Genomic DNA, 22,936 nt, shown 5'->3' on the forward strand with positions numbered 1-22,936 from the left:
TCAGGATCCGCTTCAGTAGCACAGTTTCTCCCTCTGATTCCCAGGCTGGTGCAACTCAGGGAGTTATCCAGTGAAGTATCCCAAACCTGTATAAAAAAACTAGGACATCAGCAAAAAAAACTTCACTTGGCAGCAATGAAGGTTGCAGAAGCACCCACCATCCACCCAAACCCTTAAAAGAATACAAATAAGACATTAATGGGAAAGACTTGTGCATTCCTTTCCACTTTCGTATTGCCTGCAATGTTGTCAATGACCCACACTGTAAGGCTTTCACTTCCATCTCCCAATAGGCACCAAAAAGCAGTATATACCCCATCTTCATAAACCTGAGCTCTAATGCAAAACATTAATAGTGACTTCAGCAGTTATAAGCCAGCATAACTTCCCAGATGCTTGACATATATGACAGCCAGATGTGCCAATCTGTTGAGAGAATAGATATAAAAAGTCTGTGAGATGACTGTATGGTTTTAGAGGGAGGTGAGGCCACACATTATATCAATGGATTTCACAGCTGTTTGCTAGACAGAAGTGGAATGTTGAGACTAAGGAATCCTGGGTTCTAGTCCAAGGTTCTGAGGGACGTATACTCTAGCGATTACAGACTCTTCTGCCCCGACTCCTGTCAACCTAGATCCCTTCTGCTTCTAGCTCCTCAAGCCTGTCCTTTTCCCACTACCATCTTCCCTCAGCTCCCAGTCTTCAGTCTCCCCACTCTCAGCTCCACATTCTAGTCCCCTTCCAGTTCTTTGTCCCAGTCCCCCTCTTCCCACTTGGCTCCACATCCCAGACCTAGTGCTCCAACTTCCTCTGGCTCCTCATTTCATTATGGCCTTACCTTGGCCCCTTTGTCTCCCCACTCTCTACCCTCCAGGCCTAGCTCCTCACCCTTCTACATTCAAGTAAAGCTGCTTCCTTCTCCTCCTCCTCCACACTGCCTGGGCACCAGCAGGGTGAACCCTGAAAGCATCGGAGAGACCATTTTCCTGCTCTCAGTTCCAGTGCCCAGCATCAGAGTGGCTCCTGGCTGTCAAGAGCAGCCATTGCAAGGAGAATTTTGCTGAGATGCTGAAGCTCTGAGTTGGAGCATGCTCTGTGCAGTCAGAATCTTCAGTGAAGTTAGCTTCCACATTCTTACACATCGTTATTGAGTAAGTGTGAACTGAGATGTTCAGAAGCTCATCCCATGGCCAAATTTGGACCGTTTTTCACAAGAACAATAAAAGTCCCATCCTAGACACCAGGGCAAATTCAAGTGCCTTGCAGTGTATATTTCCATAACACTATTCTGAGGCATGCCCTCCATTATGCAGTTTGCCGAGGAACTTTGTTTTAACAGATGCATCTACCGCTTGTAGGTATGGCAAAGGGATCCTTTTCTATAAAAAAAGTTATCTACCTCAGCCAATATCATTTACATACTCCAAATTCACAAACTGAATTGACTACATGTTTTTTGTCTTAAAAATATCTCCATAATTGCTGTGTAGGAAGTACCTATTTGAGAAAATGTGAACTGGAGGAAGAAATTAGACTGGAACCTATGTGTTCACATTAGTGTGTGACTTTTATGAGAAATCTCTAATTAAGTAATATATACTGTACACCAATGTTGATATCAGTGCTCAGAATTCCATATGAGAGGCTGTCACGTTATGCAAACTAGGGCATGTATAGCATATGAATCCAGGATCAACTTCAGACCAAGATTTAAAGATGTTGTCACACCCTGGGTACCATGGCTGGGAGAACCTCAAACAGCTCAAAATTCTACAGTACCTTAGAAATTTTCCACTTGTTCTCCCATCATCTTAGTGGGAGCAGGAGCAGGCTCCACGTGACATGAACAAATAAATCTTAAATCTGTCCCGGAAGCACAGCCCACCTGTCTAGACCGCTCCTCTTCCTTCCGAATGCCCATCAGCCTTTCACAAAAGATGCTGGGACAAGTCAGTTTTTAGCAGAGTGCTTTCCACTCCAACTCCCTTTCTGCACTAAAGCACTTTTCTCTGCCTCTGTGATGTCTTGCTCAGTGCACCTAGAACTGTGAGTTGTGGTACTGCTCTGCCACAGCAAGAGTGAGCTTTGCTGCAACTAAGCTATGTGTCAGCTCCCCGACACACCAGCTTGTCTGCCTTGCCAGCATACTCTTCATGACTCTGCCAGTGCAAACCTTGCCTTGCAGGTAACGATCAGTGAACCCCAACTCCTGAGTTCCCCAGAGGTGTCCTTCTCAGTGTCCAATCCCTCTTACTGGACACTCATAGAAGTTAAGTTTGTTTCATCCAAAGACACAGAGCACACGGTAGCCTGTTTGCTTAGCTGAAGACTATCACTTATTGCAATATAACAGCAGTGAGATGATTTTGTAATAAAACAAGAATTAAGTTTAAGTGCATTCAAGTGAGAGTGAAAGAGATATGAAAGGGTACAAACAAAACTCACTTTCTAGTGACTGCAACTTAACTTTAGTAAGTTACAGTCTTTATCTGAGCAGGTTTCTCACCTACAGGCAGTTCCCAGAGACTTCAGTCCCCTGGGTCGAAGGATCCAACTTTCTCAGATTTCAAGTGCTCTGTCCTCTTGGGTCCCTTGAGTGATAGATGCCAAAATGGTTTTATTTCTGCTTATTTTTCCTCAAGTTCCATTGTCTCTGTTTCTAGAGCCAGTGAGGCTTCCTGTAAGTACAGCTTCCATCCCCCATGGCGTGATCATTAAGTGGATGTCTCCCACTTGCTAGTTTGATGGCTTTGTTTACCTTGTATGTACACGTACTTCCATTGTTTCTGGCCTCGCCTTGCTCAATTTACATTGGAGACAGGCAAGCTGGCGAAACAACATTCCTTTATCTAGGACAGACTGGACTTATCACTGCATGCCAAACACCTTTTGAGATCATACATATCTCACACAACAATGTTAATGATCAGCATGTTACCAGTTCGCATATGACACCTTACAGGACACCTTTTAGATACAGGTTATGACAACCGTGAGTTGGAGCAATGTCAGAGCTGATTTGAGTTATGATATGCCTCTGCCAGTTGGCACTGAAGGACTCCCAGGGTCACAGTCTCCAGGTCCTCTATCACCTCCCCTTGTTCCTCTTTCTCCTCAAGGCCCATCTTTCTGATCCCAGACCCTCTGCTACTAATTCCAGCCCGTATTCATACTTGGTCTTTCATGGGAGAATCTCAAAGCACTTTATAAACATAAGTTAAGCCTCAGCACCTATGAGGCAGCTAAATATTATCCCCATTTTATGGATGGGTAAACCTAGGCACAGAGGTTTAGATTCACAAAGAATCTAATTTTTAGGGGCCTAGAAAATCCCTGGGATTCACAAAGCCTGAGTTCTGCACCTAGGCTCCCAGTCCCCTTACAATGAATGGGGGCGGGGGGAGAAACACCTCAGGGTATGGCTACACTTGAAATTTCAAAGTGCTGCCGCGGCAGCGCTGCAGGAATGCTGCCGCGGCAGCGCTTTGAAGTGTGAGTGTGGTTGGAGCGCCAGCACTGAGAGAGAGCTCTCCCAGCGCTGCATGTAAACCACATCCTCTACGGGTGTAGCTTGCAGCGCTGGGAGCCACGTTCCCAGCGCTGCGGCACTGAATACACTGAGGCTTTACAGCAGTGTATCTTGCAGTGCTCAGGGGGGTGTCTTTTCACACCCCTGAGCGCGAAAGTTGCAGCACTGTAAAGTGCCAGTGTAGTCATACCCTCAGAATGGGATTCACAGAAGCCAGCACACTAGGAGGCTCCTTGCCTAAACTAGCTAATGGGAGTTGCCAAGCCAAGAGTATGTGCTAAGCCCTGCCTCTCTCAGAGATAGGGTGGCAGCTCCCTCTGCTTGGAATGCTCAGAAACAAATGCTCTCTTGGGAACTGGCACCCATGCTGTATTTACAGGAGGCAGGGTGGGAGGAAGAGGAGGAGATGAAGAAAATTTGCCTCATCGCTTTTAGCCCAGTGGCTAGGGTACTCACCTGGGAGATGTGAGAACCCTCCCCCCCCCCAGTTCAAGTCCCCTGTCTGTCCAAAGGGGAGGAGAGATTTGAACACCTCTCAAATGAGTGCTCTAGCCAGTAGGCTATGGGGTATTCTGATGGGGGCTCCCTCAGACTCTGTTGCCAAAGCTCTGGCTAACTAATTAAAAAAGTCATTGGAGCAGGGGGACTGTATCCCCCACATTAGCAGGGGCAGCTCCAGGCCCCAGCCTGCCAAGTGCGTGCTTGGGGTTGCAAGCCGCGGGGGGCACTCTGCCGGCGCCCCAAGCATGGCAGGCAGGCTGCCTCCGGCGGTTTGCCTGCAGTGGGTCCGCTGGTCCCATGACTTCGGTCGACCTCCCGCAGGCGTGCCCAGCGGACCCTCCACAGGCAAACCGCCGGAGGCAGCCTGCCTGCCGTGCTTGGGGTGGCAAAATCCTTAGAGCCGCTCCTGCACATTAGTGCGCTGATCACCAGGCTGCAGAGTCAGTACCTTGCTTGCTCTCTCTCTGGCCCACAGTTGAAGCTGTTGCATTCTGGATAACTAGTGAAAGAATCCCACTGAAGTCATTTGAAGGATCCATTAGCTTCAGTGGGATTCAGATCAGGCCCCAAGCCTTTAATGTTTCTGTTGACTTTTCACAAGGTTTGGGGGGTGATGGGACATGCCCCCATTCTACTGGTGGAAAGGCTAAGGAGCACCCCTGCACTCAGGCAATGCCAGTCAGGTGAACCTGCAGCACATGCTTCACCTGGAGAAAGGGAGCTTAAAAAAAATCTTGCCACAGGAAAAGGGGAAAGTTTGTCCAGGAGGAGAGGTGACTAGGGAGTGTCAGTGAGCACCAGTAGCAAGAGATACCAGCCTGGGGTAGTGGCTCGCCTCCCCTCCCCTCTCCTCCCCTGTTTTGGAGGCAGACCGACATTGCAAGAGGCCCTGTAAGGCTGCTCCCAGCCAACAGTCTGTGGGGGGACCTGGAGAGCATTGCCAGGGACCAGAAGTAATGGGACACAAAGCGGATCCTGAACTCCTGCTGGGAATAGGAGTGGGGGCTCCTGTAGGGGATCTAGGGGCAGGAAACTGAAAGACACTTTGGGCACGCCCAGGTGAGAGTGGCTGGCTGCATGGTTGAGGAACTGCACACCTCCTTTGATGCCATCCCCCGCAGAACTCTTCTATTCCCTTCCCATCTGCAGATCTTCAGCCCTAGGGAGGGCCCTTTGGGGGGTCTGGGACAGTGTCAAGCACCCCTGGCATTGGAAAGTCTGTGCCTGTGGGAGGGGGACTGTAGTCTTGTTGACAGGGAGTCAGGAAATCTGGGTTTTGTGCTCAGCTCTGCTACAGACATAGACCCTGATCCAAAGCCTGCTGAAGTAAATAAGAATCATTCCATTGATTCCAACAGGGTTTGGATCAGGCCTTTGCTATGTGACTTGGGGCAGTTCACTTAGCTGCTGTGGCCTCAGTTTTCCATCTGTGAGTTGAAGATTTACTACACCCCACTTCACAATCTTTATTCAAGACTAATTTAATGGTGTCCAGTTTGCAAATTAATTCTAGTTCTGCAGTTTCTCATTGGAGTCTGTTTTTGAAATTTTTTTGTTGAATAATTCCGACTTTTAGGTCTGTAATTGAGTGACCAGGGAGGTTGAAGTGTTCTCCGACTGGCTTTTGAATGTTATAATTCTTGACGTCTGATTTGTGTCCATTTATTCCTTTGCGCAGAGACTGTCCAGTTTGGCCAATGTACATGGCAGAGGGGCATTGCTGGCACATGATGGCATATATCATATTGGTAAATGTGCAGGTGAACGAGCCTCTGATAGTGTGGCTGATGTGCTTAGGTCCTATGATGGTGTCCCCTGAATAGATATGTGGACAGAGTTGGCAACAGCCTTTGTTGCAAGGATAGGTTCCTGGGTTAGTGTTTTTGTTGTATGGTGTGTGGTTGCTGGTGAGTATTTGCTTCAGGTTGGGGGGCTGTCTGTAAGAGAGGACAGGACTGTATCCCAAGATCTGTGAGAGTGAGGGATCCTCCTTCAGGATAGGTTGTAGATCCTTGATGATGTGCTGGAGAGGTTTTAGTTGGGGGCTGAAGGTGACAGCTAGTGATGTTCTATTACTTTCTTTGTTGGGCCTGTGCTAGAGTAGGTGACTTCTGTTAGTCTTGAAGGTGCCACAAGTACTCCTAGATATTCATAGTTCTCCTTTACCCTGGGAACCAAGCTGGAAGCCCAGGATTAAAGGAACACATATCAAACTTGTTTTCAGTGTAGTGATAGCCTGAGCTTTAACTCATGTTTTGCCTCAACCTGATTCCCTTATCACATATACAAATTGTAAATGGTGCTTTCAGCTCAAGCTAACTGGCTCCTCAGGGGATGTGGATTGACTCTTGAGTACTGCTGATGCTGGAGCTAGTAATGCAGTGGGGATGCACCAGCTGAATTATAATGACTCATCAACTGTTAATCTAATCGCTCTGTGTAACTCCGGTGCTGTTTCACATTGTAGTCCCTCTCATTTGAGTGGAGTAACTCGAGTGTAGTAAACTTGAGCTAACTCTTGCAGTAAATACAAGTCCCCTGGGTGCCCTTGTACCCCCACCCACACCCTCTCAGCTGTGCTGAACACTGCTTGGCCACAGTCAGGAAGTGAGGCCTATATTTAAATCACTGGCAAATATTTCCACAATTAAAGGCTTGGGTTAGGAATGAGGAGAAAGCACAGCTTTCCTAAATTCCAGCCTTTCATGTGGCTTTCTTTGCCACAATGTGTATTGCATTTGTGGACATCATGTAGCCATTAATTACATTCAGAACTGTTTGCAGAAAACAAGAGTGGACCAAAAATTGCTGGTTTCTGACCACAGCGAAAGAAAAGAGTCAGATGCAGCAGAGATATAGGGCATATCCTCCTCTGGTGCAAACTGTCGTAGATAGGGCAGCTGTGAGACTTTATACCAGCTGAGGATCTACCCCATGGAGTAGAGAAACCCTTGAAGTCTTCAACATGGATGCAGCACGCTGGTGTGAAGATAACTGAGAACGTGTCAACTTTTGTTAAACTTAGACCTTCTCTTCTTGCTTATAAGGAGAGAAACATGTTTCTTACCATAAGCATGACTAGTGGAGGGGAGAATTGGCATCTGTTACACTAAATTATCACAAAGGGCTCATGTTAGGCTGAAGAATGGCTTTTTAATCAGGTCATGATTTCTCTTGTTTCAGCCCCATTTATCTTCCTCCTTCTGCTTGTTGGAATGCTCACAGATTTCAAAATATGTAACCAGAGATCACATGGGTGATGCACAGTGATACAGGGTATTGGTATGCTCACAATTCCTCCCCCTTCATGAGTCTGCTATTTCTGTGCCATTTGGGGGTAGGGATTAGATGGGATTCTCTTTCCTTACAAGTCCAGTCAGAGGATGTTTATTGGAAGAGAGGTGTGACAGGACTTGGAGATGAGAGGGGGGCTCCTGTACATAAATGAGAGAAGTGTTGTGGGAGAGAGGACAAGGAAACAAATGTTGTTCTTTGAAATCACACCCAGGCTGCATTCTGAGTTTACTATGTGACCCTTTGTGTTGTGCAGGCAATGGAAAAGTAGGGAAACTACCCAGCTCTCCTCTGCTGGGGATTCCTGAGTGTGGGGGCATCTCCAACGGGTGTAGCAATGGTATAGCCAGTCCCTGTATCATATCCCTTACCAGCCCCAGTAAAGGGCTCTGTTTGGGGTGAAGAAGGGGTGTAACCAAAGTGCACTGAGTTCTCTTGAAAGCTGTTGTCAGATGTCATAGATTATAATCCAAAAATGGATCTTGACTGCAGGAATCTGCCCCCCTTTTTCCATTTCTGTCTGTAAATAGGACAATAAACCTTGTGAATCAAGAGCAAAACATGGGTTAATTTTGTGTAAGTGCCTCATACCACCTGTCCTTCTCTGCCAACACACTCTAAAGGAAATTAACATAGTCCAGCTGCATGGCCTCTTTTATTATAATGTCACTACATTTTGACCATTTGCACTTTCCTGTGCCACAAGATGCATCTGTTACTCTTAGGCTTTTATATACGTTAGGATATAAGTTGAAATTCCTCTCAGCAGCCAATTGTATCAGAAGAGTTAGCTAAACAGTTATGAAATGGTCATCACTGATGAGTTGGAGAGGCCTGTGGGAACCAGGCTTTGGGTCTGGTAAAGGAGAAACTCTCTTCACTTTTTCAAAACGTTAAGTCTCTTGCCCTGCTCCTTGCAAAGGCAGGTTTTAATGTAAGCCCATCTAAACTGAAGCAAACTGACGACTGTGGTCAGACTGAAGGAAAATGGGATCCACTTCCTCAGCAGGAGGCTGGCAGAGGAAGCGGGAGAAAGGGAGAGTTTTGAGGTAAGACAAAGCAGTTATCTTTGGTGTGTATCTCAAAGAATCTCCTCTTTAACCCTCCCTAAAATTCTTCGGATGGCCCAATGTGTGATAAACATAAAAACTAGTTACTTTCAAGTCGGGAGTTAACAACCCACCTCCAAAGGCCAAGGCCAGTTGTATTTGTTGAAGTGTTCAGCCCATGCTGGATACTTCCACTATTGTTGTGAGCCTCATAGTTCCTGCAAGGGGAACTCCCTTCCTTCTTGCCTGCCCCACTAAGTGATCATAGAGGGATGTAACATATAGTCCCCACAACCCAACATCCCCCCAGGGAAACTAAAGAACAAGTTTAGAGGTGAGGAGAGGGGAAGTGTCTCTCAGGGAAGAGGGTGGGAGAGAAGGGTACAGAAGGTGAGCATGGGTTTGTCAAGGATGAGAAGAGGAGCTGGGGAACTGGAAAGTAGAGATCATTGGTAGGATGGAGCAGGCTGGGAGCCTAGGGAAGGGATTCAGCAAAGTTGGGAAGGGGGGAAGAGATCAACATAGACTGCCAATTTCCACAGAAGATAATTGATTAACAAGTTCCTATGGATTTTTTCCCATGCTGACGTGTCTTGGCACTGCTGTCACCGCTTTGGAAATTAGGGGTAGAATTCTGTTTTCATAGTGAGTTGGCTTAATACAAGAAGAAAAAGGCTGTGGCCAGCAGTCAAAGCATGTGAGGCGGTGATTTTGTAAGATTTCACAAGCTAAGGAGCATTTGGCCTACTGCTTGGATAGGAGATTGTCGAGGGAAATAATCCAGGGAGTTGGTGGCATTCTTCCCTCAGAGCAAGTAGTGACCCAGTTATGTTGGTCATAGATGGTTTTAGGAGGCACTATGCCTCTGGAGATACTTGCTTTTGGATGAGATGCAAAACAAGATGCAAATATTTATGGTTATTAAAGATGCCAGGTATCATTATTAATTTATTTATTTTGCAAGAGTGGAATCAAGCAAGCAGCAGGGAAAGAAGAAGCTTAACATAAGTATTTATGAAAATCATGCATTTTAAGCTAGAATTTTTGCCAAGTAACCGACTTAAATTGCCTCTTGCTTTTTGCAATACTGCTTCTGAAGAGCAGACATTCACTTTCATTTCAGCAACAGAAACTTAGTATTTGCAAACATCTGGTCTTGTAGTTCTGGCAGTAGCAGCCCTGTGATTAGCATCCTGTATAAATGCCTGTCAGCATTGCCATTACAAACCCCAACCTCTGAGCGGAGGATGTGGGGTTCCCCACTTCCACTGAATAGGTGGTCATGGGTGGGACCCAGCCAAAAATGTGATGGGTCCACATGCCTCAGCAATGACTTTTGCCTCAGCAATGGCTCTGGCCCACAGAGTGCCCCCAGATTTGTGGCAGTGTGGAAGCATTGGCTTGCATTGGAGTTGCACTGCTCCAAGGGTGGGGATTCCACGGAAAAGAAAAAGTAGCCCAAAAGGAGAGCTAGTCAGACAATGGTAAGTGTGTTCCATGAAAACTTTTGAACCATTTTCGTTTTTGCAAAACTTTTCATGAAAAAATTGAAAATTTCTTATTAATGTAAAAAATGTTTTTTGATTCCCCCCCCCTTTCTGTCTCTTTTAAACTCTTTTTCCCTTTTCTAGTGGCGGAATGGATAAAAAGAAAAAAGGGAGAGAAAGTGGGGAGAAAACAAAGACCCATAAAACTGAACAGCAAAAAGGGCAGTTGGTTGGTTTTTTTAACCAAAGCATTGTAAAATTTTTTAATGAAATGAAAAATGCTTAAGCATGTGCTTAATTTTAAGCAGCTGAATAATTGAGTTTCTATCCAGCAAAGCATTTGAGTTTTACTGGGACTTCTTACTTAAAGTTAAGCACTTAATTAAGTACCTCGCTGAATCAAGGCTTTGATAACAAACTAATAACTCAACATATGTAACTTTGCTAAGATTGTTCACTTACTTCTAGTTTCGAAATGCTACCACTTCTAAAGAAATGTAAAAATTCAGAATTTTGTCTCAGATATGCTATTTTAAATCTAGACTTAGTGCTATTGACATCTTTGGAGTTAGTCTGGATTTACATTGCCGCAACTGAGATCACGACATATCTTGTGACTTTTCTATCTTTTATTCCATTCCTGTTGGCAAGTGCTTCTTTCAAACTCGCTGTTTGATGCAAACTGGCTATAATTAGCCTGGATTATTTAATTTTCTTCAACAAACATGGATATTTTCACTACTGTGAAAATGTATGTAACAAAGGGTCAGCTGCTCAACTGGTATAAATTGCTATAGCTCCACTAAACTCACTGGTGCCTTTTGCCCAATGGAGCTACAGCAGTTTACATTAGCTGCAGTTCTGGACTCATCTGTATAGTCTTAATAGCTGAGTTGTTACTGAGTTCAGAAAAGGGCAATTAAAATGATTACGGTTTTGGAGAGGGTCCCATATGAGGAAAGATTAAAGAGGCTAGGACTCTTCAGCTTGGAAAAGAGGAGACTAAGGGGGGATATGATAGCGGTATATGAAATCATGAGTGATGTGGAGAAAGTGGATAAGGAAAAGTTATTTACTTATTCCCATAATACAGGAACTATGGGTCACCAAATGAAATTAATAGACAGCAGGTTTAAAACAAATAAAAGGGAGTTCTTCTTCACACGCAGTCAGCTTGTGGAACTCCTTACCTGAGGAGTTTGTGAAGGTTAGGACTATAACAGCGTTTAAAAGAGAACTGGATAAATTCATGGTGGTTAAGTCCATAAATAGCTATTAGCCAGGATGAGTAAGGAATGGTGTCCCTAGCCTCTGTTTGTCAGAGGGTGGAGATGGATGGCAAGAGAGAGTTCACTTGATCATTGCCTGTTAGGTTCACACTGTCTGGGGCGCCTGGCATTGGCCACTGTCAGTAGACAGATGCTGGGCTAGATAGACCTTTGGTCTGACCCGGTACGGCCGTTCTTATGTTCTTATGTTCAGGGAATCAGTACTATTTTTAATGTTTGCTTTATTCCTCTTTTTATTGTAGATACTATTTTAAAGTCCAAGCAAAGAATCCCTATGGTTATGGGCCTATTAGCTCTTCAGTCTCATTTGTCACAGAATCCGGTAAGTGTTGCTTATTTCTTTATTTAAAGTTGAGATCTTAATAACGGGTACGATAGGACCAGGACCAAAGCCATGGTGATGACTATGATGTTCAACTTTTTTGCTTAAAAAGTCTTATTAAACCATTTGTTTTCAAGAAAATCAAGAAAATGTATGTACTCTTTCATGTCACTGAAGCGGTGGGAAGTTTTAATGAAACTTTAGAGGCAATGGAAAGTTAAATTTAAAATAGAAAAGATAGCTCATACTCAGTGGTGTGGAGGCAATAGGAAGTTAAATACATCTTTGATAGGTTGTCCAGACACTTAATAAACTAGCTTTCTAATTGTGAACAGCTGAAGGGCTGGAAGTACTCATTTCTGGGAGGGATATCGGAAACAATTGTTCCACCCGACAGGCAAATTTCAGTTCTCTTTTTTTTCTTTGATGAAGTCTGCTCCAATTTCTTAGTGCCAATAGAATGTTGGAGGATAATATACTCTATAAAAATAGTATACTCAATGGGCTATTTTTATCTACTTTTATTTCTTCTACTGAGCTGCAGGCCAGTCATACTATTGACTAACAAGGGGTCAAACTCTGCAGAGTGTATTTGAGCAAAATGTCCATTGGCTTCAAAGGTCACCGGTTTTGGCCCTACGACAACATGGATATATATTGCTTCTGTGTGTGCCCATTTAACCTGATCCTCCAGTCTCTGCCTCAGAACTTCCATTAAAATCAATGGAAGTTCTGTTTATAGAAACAAAACAAAAACTGCACAATAAAATAAATGGTCTTATGAAATGAATTCAGATATTTTAAAGGCATATTGCATGGTCAGCTGTAAATTAAGCAGAATTTTTAGCATTAACTTCAATGGGACAGTAAAGAGCTCCACAGCTTTTCATAAGTTTTTTGCAGAATGGACTGAGAACAGTGGGTTACCTTCTATTTCATCAAATAATGAAAGTTCCCTGGAATTTTGCCAAACAATAGATAACCACATACCCTGTCTTCAAGCATCTTACAGCGAAGAAAGGCCAATTCAAGAAGCAATATAAATCACAATGACGGATACAAAGAATTGCTCGTGTTGTTTTATCCAACTACTAAGGCCTAGATGCACAAAGGGACATATGCATGGTAACACTCAGCATTGTGACAGCTAATTTTTAGGCCATGTGAAAAACTGCAGGACCAGCACTGAGTTGGGAGCCTAGGCTCTCTATGCAGTGAATGGGGAGAGATAGGCACCTTAGACTGTGATCCACAAAAGCCAGCACTCTAAGTGTGGAGTTGCCTCTGCTAGCCAATGGGAAATGCCAGTGAGAGGGGGTGTGTGGTAAGCCTTCCTCTCACAGAGATACAGGTGCCTAACTCTGGGCTGCAGGAAGGCGCCTATCAGTGCTTGTGGCTCTCAGCTCTGTACCCTCTCCACGAGAGCATTCACCCAAGATGTGAGAGACCCAGGATCCAGCTCTCTGCTCCCATTACTCTTTTAATTAGCCAGAGTGGAACAGTTTCAACAGGAGAAACTGAGGGAACCCCACAGGAGACTGTCCCAGAGCCCGATGGTTAGAGTAAGGATCTGAGAGGTGGTGGATCCCTTCTTCCCCTCAGGCAGAGGAGGGACTTGAATCAGGGGTTTCCCACATTCCAACTGAATGCGCTAACCACCAGGCTAGAAGTTATGAGGGATGTCTTCTCCTCCCCTGGCTTTTTTTTGTATGTACTCGCCTGCAGGACCTAATCCACTAAGTGTACTCAGGTTGGGCCCTCCAGGCAAGTTAGGCTGCCAATTGCTATCTTCCCCCAATTCATGCATCAGTCTGAGTCTTAGGCAGGAGATAGGCATCTGGATGCCTAGAGGGAGGCAGCAGTGCACATACCCAGAGGCAGAAATGTAGGTGCCTAGGAACCTTTGAGAGTGAAAACTTAGGCATCTAGAGGGGTTTAACTACCTAAAGGGTTGAGAGGGTGGAGGCATGTGCATCACAGTGGTCGCAAAACTGGTGCTTAGGCACCTAAATGAGGGATTTAGCAAAATGACCTGCCTATATAGATGGCTGATGCTGACTGATCTATGAGGTAGAATAATTGAGAAGAAAAACACAGTATACCTTTAAAAGATTGCATGATTAAGCAGGTTCTGATTGGCTGAAGTGAAGAAGTTTGTTTTTAAAAGCTAACAGAATAAAGGATTTTTTGTTGTTTTTTTTACTAATTTTAACAAAAAAAATGGTTGCACTTTAAACATCCATCAGAATAAAAGATATAATCCAAATGCAGTTGCATGCCATCAAATGTGAAAAACATTGGTGTAACTTAAACACCATTTGTTTTGAAAAGAAACAGAAACCCATATCTTCAGCGTTCTTAAAACAGCTAGAGACAATTTTTTTTTGAAGCTGATATTTCTTTCTTGCATGATAGCTAGTACACTGTAACATTAGGAGACATTAGTCTTTGAGAGAAAACACTAAAATATTTGTTTCTTTTGTTGTTTCATTCTTACAGATAATCCACTGCTTATTGTCAGACCACCTGGTAAGTCTCGCTACTGATATTTTCTTGATATTGTCTATAAAACCTGTGAAACAAATCTGGGCATTGTAAAAATTAGGCACTATGACACACTACTTACCATTAGAGCTTGAGGGAGGAGTGTGATATAAATGTATGTGTTAATTCCCAGCTCCTGATTCACCTCAAGAATCTGTGTTCCAGTCTCATCAGGCTTTTGAAGCCAATTGCCTCTTAAAAGAAGTATTGTAAATGAAGTGTATTATGCTAGGCTAAAATCAAGTGTAGAATCTGTTTTATACCTGGTATACCCTTTATTGGGAGACTATCCTGCACTTTCATGAGGCTAGATTGAATTATTTAATCATTCCTTTCCATCTCTAACTACTATGTTGAGTTGAGACTTGCTGGGTAGAGGTGGGTTGTTCCAGGATCTTGATGAAGGTGGAAGTAATGGACTCCCAAGACACCAGATACTTGAAATTGGAGACTGTATGGGAACAACTTACTGGCACTGAGACCAAGTCTGGAGGACACCTCTACATGACCAGTAAATGATTTCACTTAGGGGAAGTTTACTCGTAAGTAATAAAGTCTGAGTTTATTATCCAAATCTGAAGTGGAGCTATGGTGACTGGTGGTAAGAACCTGGGATATAATTGTATCTTGAATGATAATTCTCCAAAAGTGGCCTGGTGTTTTAATATGAAGATAATTTTCCAGAGGCATTCTGATTATATTCTGAAAACCAAATGGCCTACTTCAGAGCAGCTGTTGCAAGGATTCTCTTGAGCACTGTTAATGGCGGCCAGGAAGTTCACGAATAAAAATGTTAACATTAACCGCATTCTTTTCATGATATTTTGTTCTTGAAATGAACGTTTCACTGCTTTATTTGTATAGAGAAGTTTTATGGCCCCAATCCTGCAAACACACATTTGAGTAACTTTACATACCTAAGTAGTGTCATTAAGGTCAATTCAGTTGAATCCATGTCCATTCAGTTGAGTTCAATGAGTTACTCATGTGTGTAAAAGTTACTCACATGCAAGTGTTTGCATGATTGGGCCCTATGTTTGTGCTTTGTAAAAAGGAAGAAAGGCAAACTGACATTTTTAAAAACATACTTCTCATTCTTAACAGTTGCCAATAAAACAATAAAAAACCAAAGAGGACTCTAGGAAATAACATGAAAGAAAATTAACATTTTCACATTGTAAGCTTCTATCTATTTTATCTTGCATACATATTGGTACAAAGACATTCTAGGACGAAGGTGGATTCCATTATTTAATATAAAGGAACAACCAATTATTTGTAATATTAATCATGTGCAACATAATTATTAAGTGGTAGCTTATAACCACTGCAACGTAGTGAAGAAAAAACTAGTTCATTTGAGTCTCAGCAAAAGATCTTCATTTATTTTTTTGCTGGTGTCAAATCTGTTTTGATTTAACTTGAGCTTCTGTGGTGAAAGCCAGATTTTCCACCCAGAACACACACATACACACATCACGAGAGAGAGAAAGCGAGCGCCCTCTAGGTTTCATATCTCATCTTTTTAACACAACACCAACAGATTTTACTCCACGCTGAAGCCTGTTACCCATTGCAGATTTTTTTCCACAACATCTGTTCTTTAGTGATGAAACTTACTTTTTTTGGGAGGTGGAGGAGTGTAATGTTAAACCACAAGACACTGCATTCAGAGAGCGCTAGGATCTGACCTGCACTCATATAGCCTCCATTTCAGCAAGGTACTTAGGCTTATGCTTAATTTTAGGTTTAGAAGTCATCCAATTGAAGGCAATGAGACTGTTCATTGTTTAAAATTAGATCTGTACTTAAGTATCTTGCTGAACTGGGGACAAAATCAAGGGAAATAAGAACTAAGGCTGATATTCTAGGGTAAACTGTGCCCTTAGTCACATCCATACAACCTCATTGATTTCAGCAGGACTGCATGAATGGGTGGGGGCACACCCACTGCATCTAAGTATTGCAGCAGTGGTCAATGGTATTGCATATAGGCCCACCCATTGTTTGAAGATGCCCACTCCTCCACACCCCAATTCTAGGTGCGCTAAAATGAATTGGGTATGGGACGATTAAATATAATCTCTTACTGTTCAACATATATTTTGTGGTTCAATTTTATCTTTTCACATTTGTGGTTTGAATTAAAACAGACAGAGAGCAAGTGCTCCTGTAAGTCTGTGATAGCTAACATGCTACCTGAATGGTCGCTTTTGTGATACATCTTGTCAGATGGGGTCCTTGCAGAGAGGATGGATTTGATGATTGGATAGGAATTGTCCATCTCTGACATGATCTGCATGGGGAATAAATATTTAATAATGGGATCTTCAATCTGGCAGAGAAAGGTATAATGTGATCTGTAGCTGGAAGTTGAAGCTAAACAAATTGAAACTGAAAATAAGGTGTATGTTCCTAACAATGAGGGGAATTTACCGAGAGTCATAGTGGATTTGCCATCACTGTCAATTTTTAAATCAAGATTGGATGTATTTTCTAGAAGATCTGCTCTAGAAATTATTTTGGAGAAGTTCTATGGCCTGTGTTATACAGGACATCACACTAGGTGATCACAATGGTCCCTTCTGGCCTAGGAATCTATGATCCACATAAATGTGCTATATGTAAGCATATTTTACACCATTAATAATACATTAATGACAAATGTCTGGAAGGGACTTGACTAAGACATCAATTTTATTTCATTTGAGACTTAAATATGATTTTTGAACTCAGCTGTTTCAAAGTAAAAGGGTAGTTATTAAACTGCCACAGAATCTTCTGGTAACAGGACATTCATCTTCATAAAATGCTGAAATATAAGACTGACCCTCTAGGCTTCTCATTTTATTTTATTTTGTTTTTTTAAGGTGGTGAGCCCATCTGGATCCCTTTCACTTTTAAATATGATCCCACCTACTCAGACTGTAGTGGAAAGCAGTATGTGAAACGCACTTGGTACCGAAAATTTGTGGGAGTGGTTCTTTGCAACTCTTTGAGGTACAAGATTTACCTCAGTGATGACCTGAAAGGTATGTTTTGGGATTATTCTTACAGTGCTGTCATCCCTTCACTTACTGTATCCATCACTTGTTGACCCTATCAAAGGAGTACATGGCTAAACTGATGGCACAATTTGGATACACATATGGCAGCATTTAGCTCTTAAGGATGGGAACCTAAAGCAGTTTCCACAGTGAAAGCAAAGTTGTACTCTCTAATCATAATACAGCTCTCTCTGACACGTTCTGTACTCATTACTCATGCAGAACTTCTAACATCGTAATGGGAAGTCCACACATGGATTAATTGCAGACTACACAAGAGAGAACCACAGAATGGATAAAAGAGGGGACTTATACTCTGAACAGGTTAGATACATGGTAGTGCAGCAATTGTTTGAGAAAATCCAGAAGCTGTAGATGTTCAACAAGGGCTGTCATATAATTGTAGCCATAATAATAGGTTGTATTGAGAGGGAATGTTGAGTGGGGTTATCCCCGAGGCTTTTCAAAGTGTTTTAATGGGGTTTTTAGCAAAATATTTGTATTGTTTAAAGAACATGTATAAATGAGTATTTGTGAGGACTTGTGGTCTCATGCCCATCTCTGCGGGTTCCAGGCAGTCCTCAGACTGCAGCCACCACCTGACAGCTTGCTGGTACCAACGGGGAGTGTAGGCTGATGGACCGTAGCTCACCAGAGAAACCGCCCACAAAGCTCCTGATTTGGAGGAGACATCTAGCTTCTCCAATTGGCTCAAACATGCTATGTAAGCCAGAAGAAGGAACAGGAAGTTGTCTGAGGAACTAAGTGGATCCTAGGCTGGCTACAACATAGCACCCTGCCTTGTTCCAGATCCTTGCTTCTACACCCCACCTCTGGCTACTGGCTCCAGCTCTGACCCTTGGCTTGACTCGGGACTCTGATTCTAGCTCTGGTTCATGACTCCTGCTCTAACCACTAGATGTGACTGGCTACATCAGGGATCGTCAACTTTGACACACGGCCCACCAGAGTGAGCACCTTGGCAGGTCGGGCGGGTTTGTTTACCTGCCGCGTCTGTAGGTTCGGCCAATCTCGGCTCCCACTGGCTGCGGTTCACTGCTCCAGGCCAATGGAGTAGCTGGAAGCAGCACAGGCCAAGGATGTGCTGGCCACCGCTTCCCGCAGCCCCCATTGGCCTGGATTGGCAACCCGCATCCATGTGCCAAAGTTTGCTGATTCCTGGGCTACATCCTGGTCCATGACAGTAATATGCAAACAACCAGAACAGTAAAGCTCCTGTATATGAGACCTATCGTCACAGTTTCTGGCTTAAATTTGAGAGTGCTGTCAACTTAGCAATACTAGTATCTGGGGCTATTTTTACTTTCTCATAACATTAAAATAATGGGTCTTGTTGAAATTTCGTCTGCTATAATCTGTACTGTAATTCTGATAAATTACTTATTCCAGGGACTTTAGTGAGGCTTTTGATACTGCTTCACATGACCTTTTCATAAACAAACTAGAGAAATACAACCTAGATGGAGCTACTATAAGATGGGTGCATAACAGATTGGAAAACTGTTCCCAGAGAGTAGTTATCAGTGGTTCACAGTCAAACTGAAAGGGCATATTGAGTAGGGTCCTGCAGGGATCAGCTCTGGGTCCAGTTCTGTTTAGTTTCTTCATCAGTGATTTAGATAATGGCACCAAGAGTACAATTATAAAGTTTGTGGGTGATACCAAGCTGGCAGGGGTTGCAAGTGCTTTGGAGGATAGGATTAAAATTCAAAATGATCTGGACAAACTGGAGAAATGGACTGAAGTAAATAGGATGAAATTCAATAAGGATAAATGCAAAGTACTCCATTTAGGAAGGAACAATCAGTTGCTCACATACAAAATGGGAAGTGACTGCTTTGGAAAGAGTACTTCGGAAAGCGATCTGGGGGTCATGGTGGATCACAAGCTAAATATGAGTGAACAGTGTAACACTGCTGCAAAAAAGCAAACATCATTCTGGGACGTATTAACAGGAGTGTTGTAAACAAGACACAAGAGGTAATTCTTCTGCACTACTCCACACTAATTAGGCCTCAGCTGGAGTATTGTGTCCAGTTCTGGGTACCACATTTCAGGAAAGATGTGGACAAATTGGAGAAAGTCCAGAGAAAAGCAACAAAAAATGATTAAAGGTCTAGAAAACATGACCTGTGAGGGAAGATTGAAAAAAATGGGTTTGTTCAGTCTGCAGAAGAGAAGACTGCGAGGGGACATGCTAACAGTTTTCAAGTACATAAAAGGTTATTACAAGGAGGAAAGAGAAAAATTATTCTCGTTAAGGAAAGAAGCAATGGGCTTAAATTGCAGCAAGGGCGGTTTAGGTTGGACATTAGGAAAAACTTCCTAACTGTCAGGGTAGTTAAGCCCTGGAATAAATTGCCTAGGGAGGTTGTGGAATCTCCATCATTGGAGATTTTTAAGAGCAATTGGACATACACCTGCAAGGGATGGTCTAGATAAAATTAGTCCTGCAATGAGTGCAGGCAGCTGGACTAGATGACTTCTTGAAGTCCCTTCCAGTCCTATGATTCTAGCATAGGGAATGTTCCTAATGAAACTACAAAGTTTTCTCTCTCTTAATTCCCATTGGCAAATGTAGCATTCATGACCTCTTATATTTTTATTTACTGGTGTATTGCTGCTCATCACTATAGTATTTCATTTTCTCCCATCTTTATTTTCCTGAAAACAGGAAAGCATCATTGGGTGAGATAAGGCCATTTGAAACAACAGTATGTGTCGGTTCTAATCTTATATGTCACCTTTCAGATACATTCTACGGCATTGGAGATAGCTGGGGGAGAGGTGAAGACCACTGCCAGTTTGTGGATTCACACATGGATGGAAGAACAGGGCCTCAGTCATACGTAGAAGCCTTGCCCACCATTCAAGGTAAAAAAAAAAAAAAAAAAAGGAAAGCTGAAATGAAAGCTGAAGAATTGCACTTCACCCAGTATATAGAATTAAGAGATTTTCTGCCTCTCTGTCTACATTTATATCACTTTTATTAGGAACCAGATTGACACCACAGTTTGAGAGACTGTATTGTGTGATGTCCTGGTATAATAATTTGCAAACCACAACAGTTTGTGAAAGTTCAAACAAAGAGAATGAGTCTGCAAATAAATTATTGGAATGAGACAGAAAATAGAAAAAACCCTTAGGGTATGTCTACACTGCCAAAAAAAACCAAAACAACTTGCAGCAGCGAGTCTCAGAGCCTGGGTCTACAGACTGCTGTTAATCATTCACTCAGCATTACTGTTTTTCATCTTACCCTGTTTGTTGTTGTTTTTTAAGGGTTGGGGTCCCATGAAGACACTGAAATATTCGCTTACATGTAGATGTCATAGAATCATACTACACTTCTCTATTTAAAATAAGGATTGTTAATCCAGCTGTACATTACTGTCTCTAAGAAGCAGATATGTAGAACACACAAATCATACCACCGGCACAGGAATCAACATTTCAGATGTTCCACTGTACAAAATATGCAGAAAGAATGTTGAGAGTCTTTAATGCTTTGAGCTGTCACATTCTTTACACAGATGAGGGAAAGGGGCTATCGGTTTGAAAAAAAGAGTAGGATTTAACTCTATATTTGCTGCGTGTAATTTTGCATGCTTGTTTTATTATAAAAAGTAATATTTGTGAATCCCATCTTGAACCCTTTAAGATACAATAATGCCTTTTATTTTTATTTGTGGTTTGATTGTAGCTGTGTTGGTCCCAGGAGATGAAGGACACAAGGTGGATGAGGTAATATCTTTTATTGGACCAACTGCTGTTGGGGGGGTGGTTCAAACTTTCAAGCTTACTTAGAACTCTGAAGACGAGCTCTGTGTAGCTTGAAAGTTTGAATCCCCCACCAATAAAAGGTAGTCCAATGAAAGATAGTACCTCATCTAGCTAGTCTTTTAACATTTCTATGGCATGTTCACCCCAAAGTGCTTCATGAGCTTGAATTGATATGCAAATTTTATATGGAGGCATAACTTCACCTGTTACTGAAATTCAGACACCTTTTGGAATGAAATGCAAAAGCTCGTTAACAGCACAATAGTTAGATATTTAGAATAGTAAAGCCAAACCGAAATGTATGTAGGGAGAATGCAATCATTCAAAACTGAAGCAGGCTAGAGCATCGGCATTAACAATTCTACTTCTCATGAAGTTTGGGGATTAACAAGTGGCTCCTATGCCTTAGTTTTTGTTGTGGTAACTACTATATGTTCTATATACTGTATATCATATATTCTGTACTGCAAAGACGTCATTTGTCAAGTTACTTTGCCTTTGGCTTGAACCGCTGCTATTTTTCCACCAACAGGGTATTATCGCCAGTATCGCCAGGAACCCGTGTCATTTGGGCGCATTGGTTACACAACACCTTACTACTACGTCAGCTGGTATGAGTGTGGCGTGCCAATTCCAGGGAAATGGTAACCATGTAGCAGTCCACCTGCAGATCGTATGGAGAGTTCACCAACCATGCCTTTCAAATGACTTATACTGGAAGACTGTGACCAGTTGTTTAGGAAAAGAATAAAACATGAAAGAAACCAGCTAAGACCAGTTGCTCAAGAGACCCCAACCAAACCAAATACTGTACACATTTTCTCAGCTGAAATCTGTGGTGCTGTTTGATCACTCGGCTTGGGACAGGATTTGAATTTGGTGCCCTCCTTTCCTTCTCTGGGTCTTAAAAGGCATAGAGATGTGGTTGTAATGGGTGCAACTAGTGCTCAGTGAAACCTAAAACTTTACTGTTCACAAAAACTTGGAAGGTGTGTATTTCCTGCAGGAATGACCTAAGCATGCTATGCTTGCTTAATGGAATTTTAAACACTTTTCATTGTTATTAATGGAATGCTCCATCACTTACAACTTGTGGAGTTCCATGCTTCAGAGTTTTACTATACAATCATGCCAAGTTGCTAGACATTCATCAAAGGGAATATATTCTACTTTAAACTTCTCTGGTGGGTTTGCCCATTGCTGGACTAAACACCAGGTCACAATGTAAATTCGCTTTTTTTATATATATAATACACTACTCTATGTCCAAAGTACTACATAGAGAAGCTGAGTTTTTCTTGTTCACTAGATAAATATGGCTGGGATTTTTATGTAAAAGGTGCTGTTAATTAATAGGTCTTCTGATTTTTAGTCCATGAAACATTTTACTATGCACAATATATTAACCATGAAAAGAACTTTGTTCTTCTTATTAGTGAGCAAAGGTCTGTGACAGCTTCCTAGCAAACCAAAGGACTGGATATTTAATGGGAGTAAATTTTTTTACCTATACTAAAATTGCATTATAAACCAGCATAGGTGCCGTACCAGCGGAGTGTCAACATTTAAGTTAAACTTTCTGTCCAGTACTATTTAAAAGGCTGAGTTCAGTTTTTGTTTGATTCATTTTCATCATCTTTGTGTATTATTTATTCCTTGTGAGGTTAAGTCTCACTATGTGAATGGAGGCACAGTGAGATAACACAGGACTTGCAGACAAGTTTTAACTTATTTTCTAAACAAAATAGACACCTCTAGGATGCTTGAGCAGCACGAAACTCCTCTGACTCCAATCCATCATGTGAATGAGGTGTGAAAGTCCTCATTCTTTCTCTAAAGCACATCAGAAGGGCTGACCACACAGCATTCTTCCATCAAAGGCAGAGAAGCAAAAGCTGGTGTGTCTGGGAGGTGCGCTCCTGATTTTTAGCCAGGAATACAAACCTTATTTGGGAAGCAGGCAGTAACATAGAATTTCAGTATGCATCAGAAGCAATTTCTCCTGCCATATTACTCTCTGTCTTAATGTAGCATTAAGTTTACTCTGACCCCAAGGAATTTAGCCTT

At 42.5% G+C, this 22,936-nt stretch overlaps 2 protein-coding genes across 2 annotated transcripts in view; one reads left to right on the forward strand and one right to left on the reverse strand.

The window, feature by feature from the left end:
- Window positions 1-22,743, forward strand: part of FNDC1 (fibronectin type III domain containing 1) — a 126,601-nt gene extending 103,858 nt beyond the window's left edge. Inside the window, exons 16-20 of the mRNA XM_032772642.2 lie at window positions 11,395-11,474; window positions 13,974-14,003; window positions 16,889-17,050; window positions 19,838-19,960; window positions 21,402-22,743. Of these exons, the coding sequence (XP_032628533.1) occupies window positions 11,395-11,474; window positions 13,974-14,003; window positions 16,889-17,050; window positions 19,838-19,960; window positions 21,402-21,517 (511 nt within the window). The 3' untranslated portion in view covers window positions 21,518-22,743. The remainder of the gene's footprint in view (window positions 1-11,394; window positions 11,475-13,973; window positions 14,004-16,888; window positions 17,051-19,837; window positions 19,961-21,401) is intronic.
- Window positions 1-22,936, reverse strand: part of EZR (ezrin) — a 705,905-nt gene that overhangs the window by 408,222 nt on the left and 274,747 nt on the right. The gene's annotated exons all lie outside the window — the stretch shown is intronic.

The sequence above is a fragment of the Chelonoidis abingdonii genome, chromosome 3 (assembly GCF_003597395.2).
Source record: "Chelonoidis abingdonii isolate Lonesome George chromosome 3, CheloAbing_2.0, whole genome shotgun sequence".
Lineage (NCBI taxonomy): Eukaryota > Metazoa > Chordata > Testudines > Testudinidae > Chelonoidis > Chelonoidis abingdonii.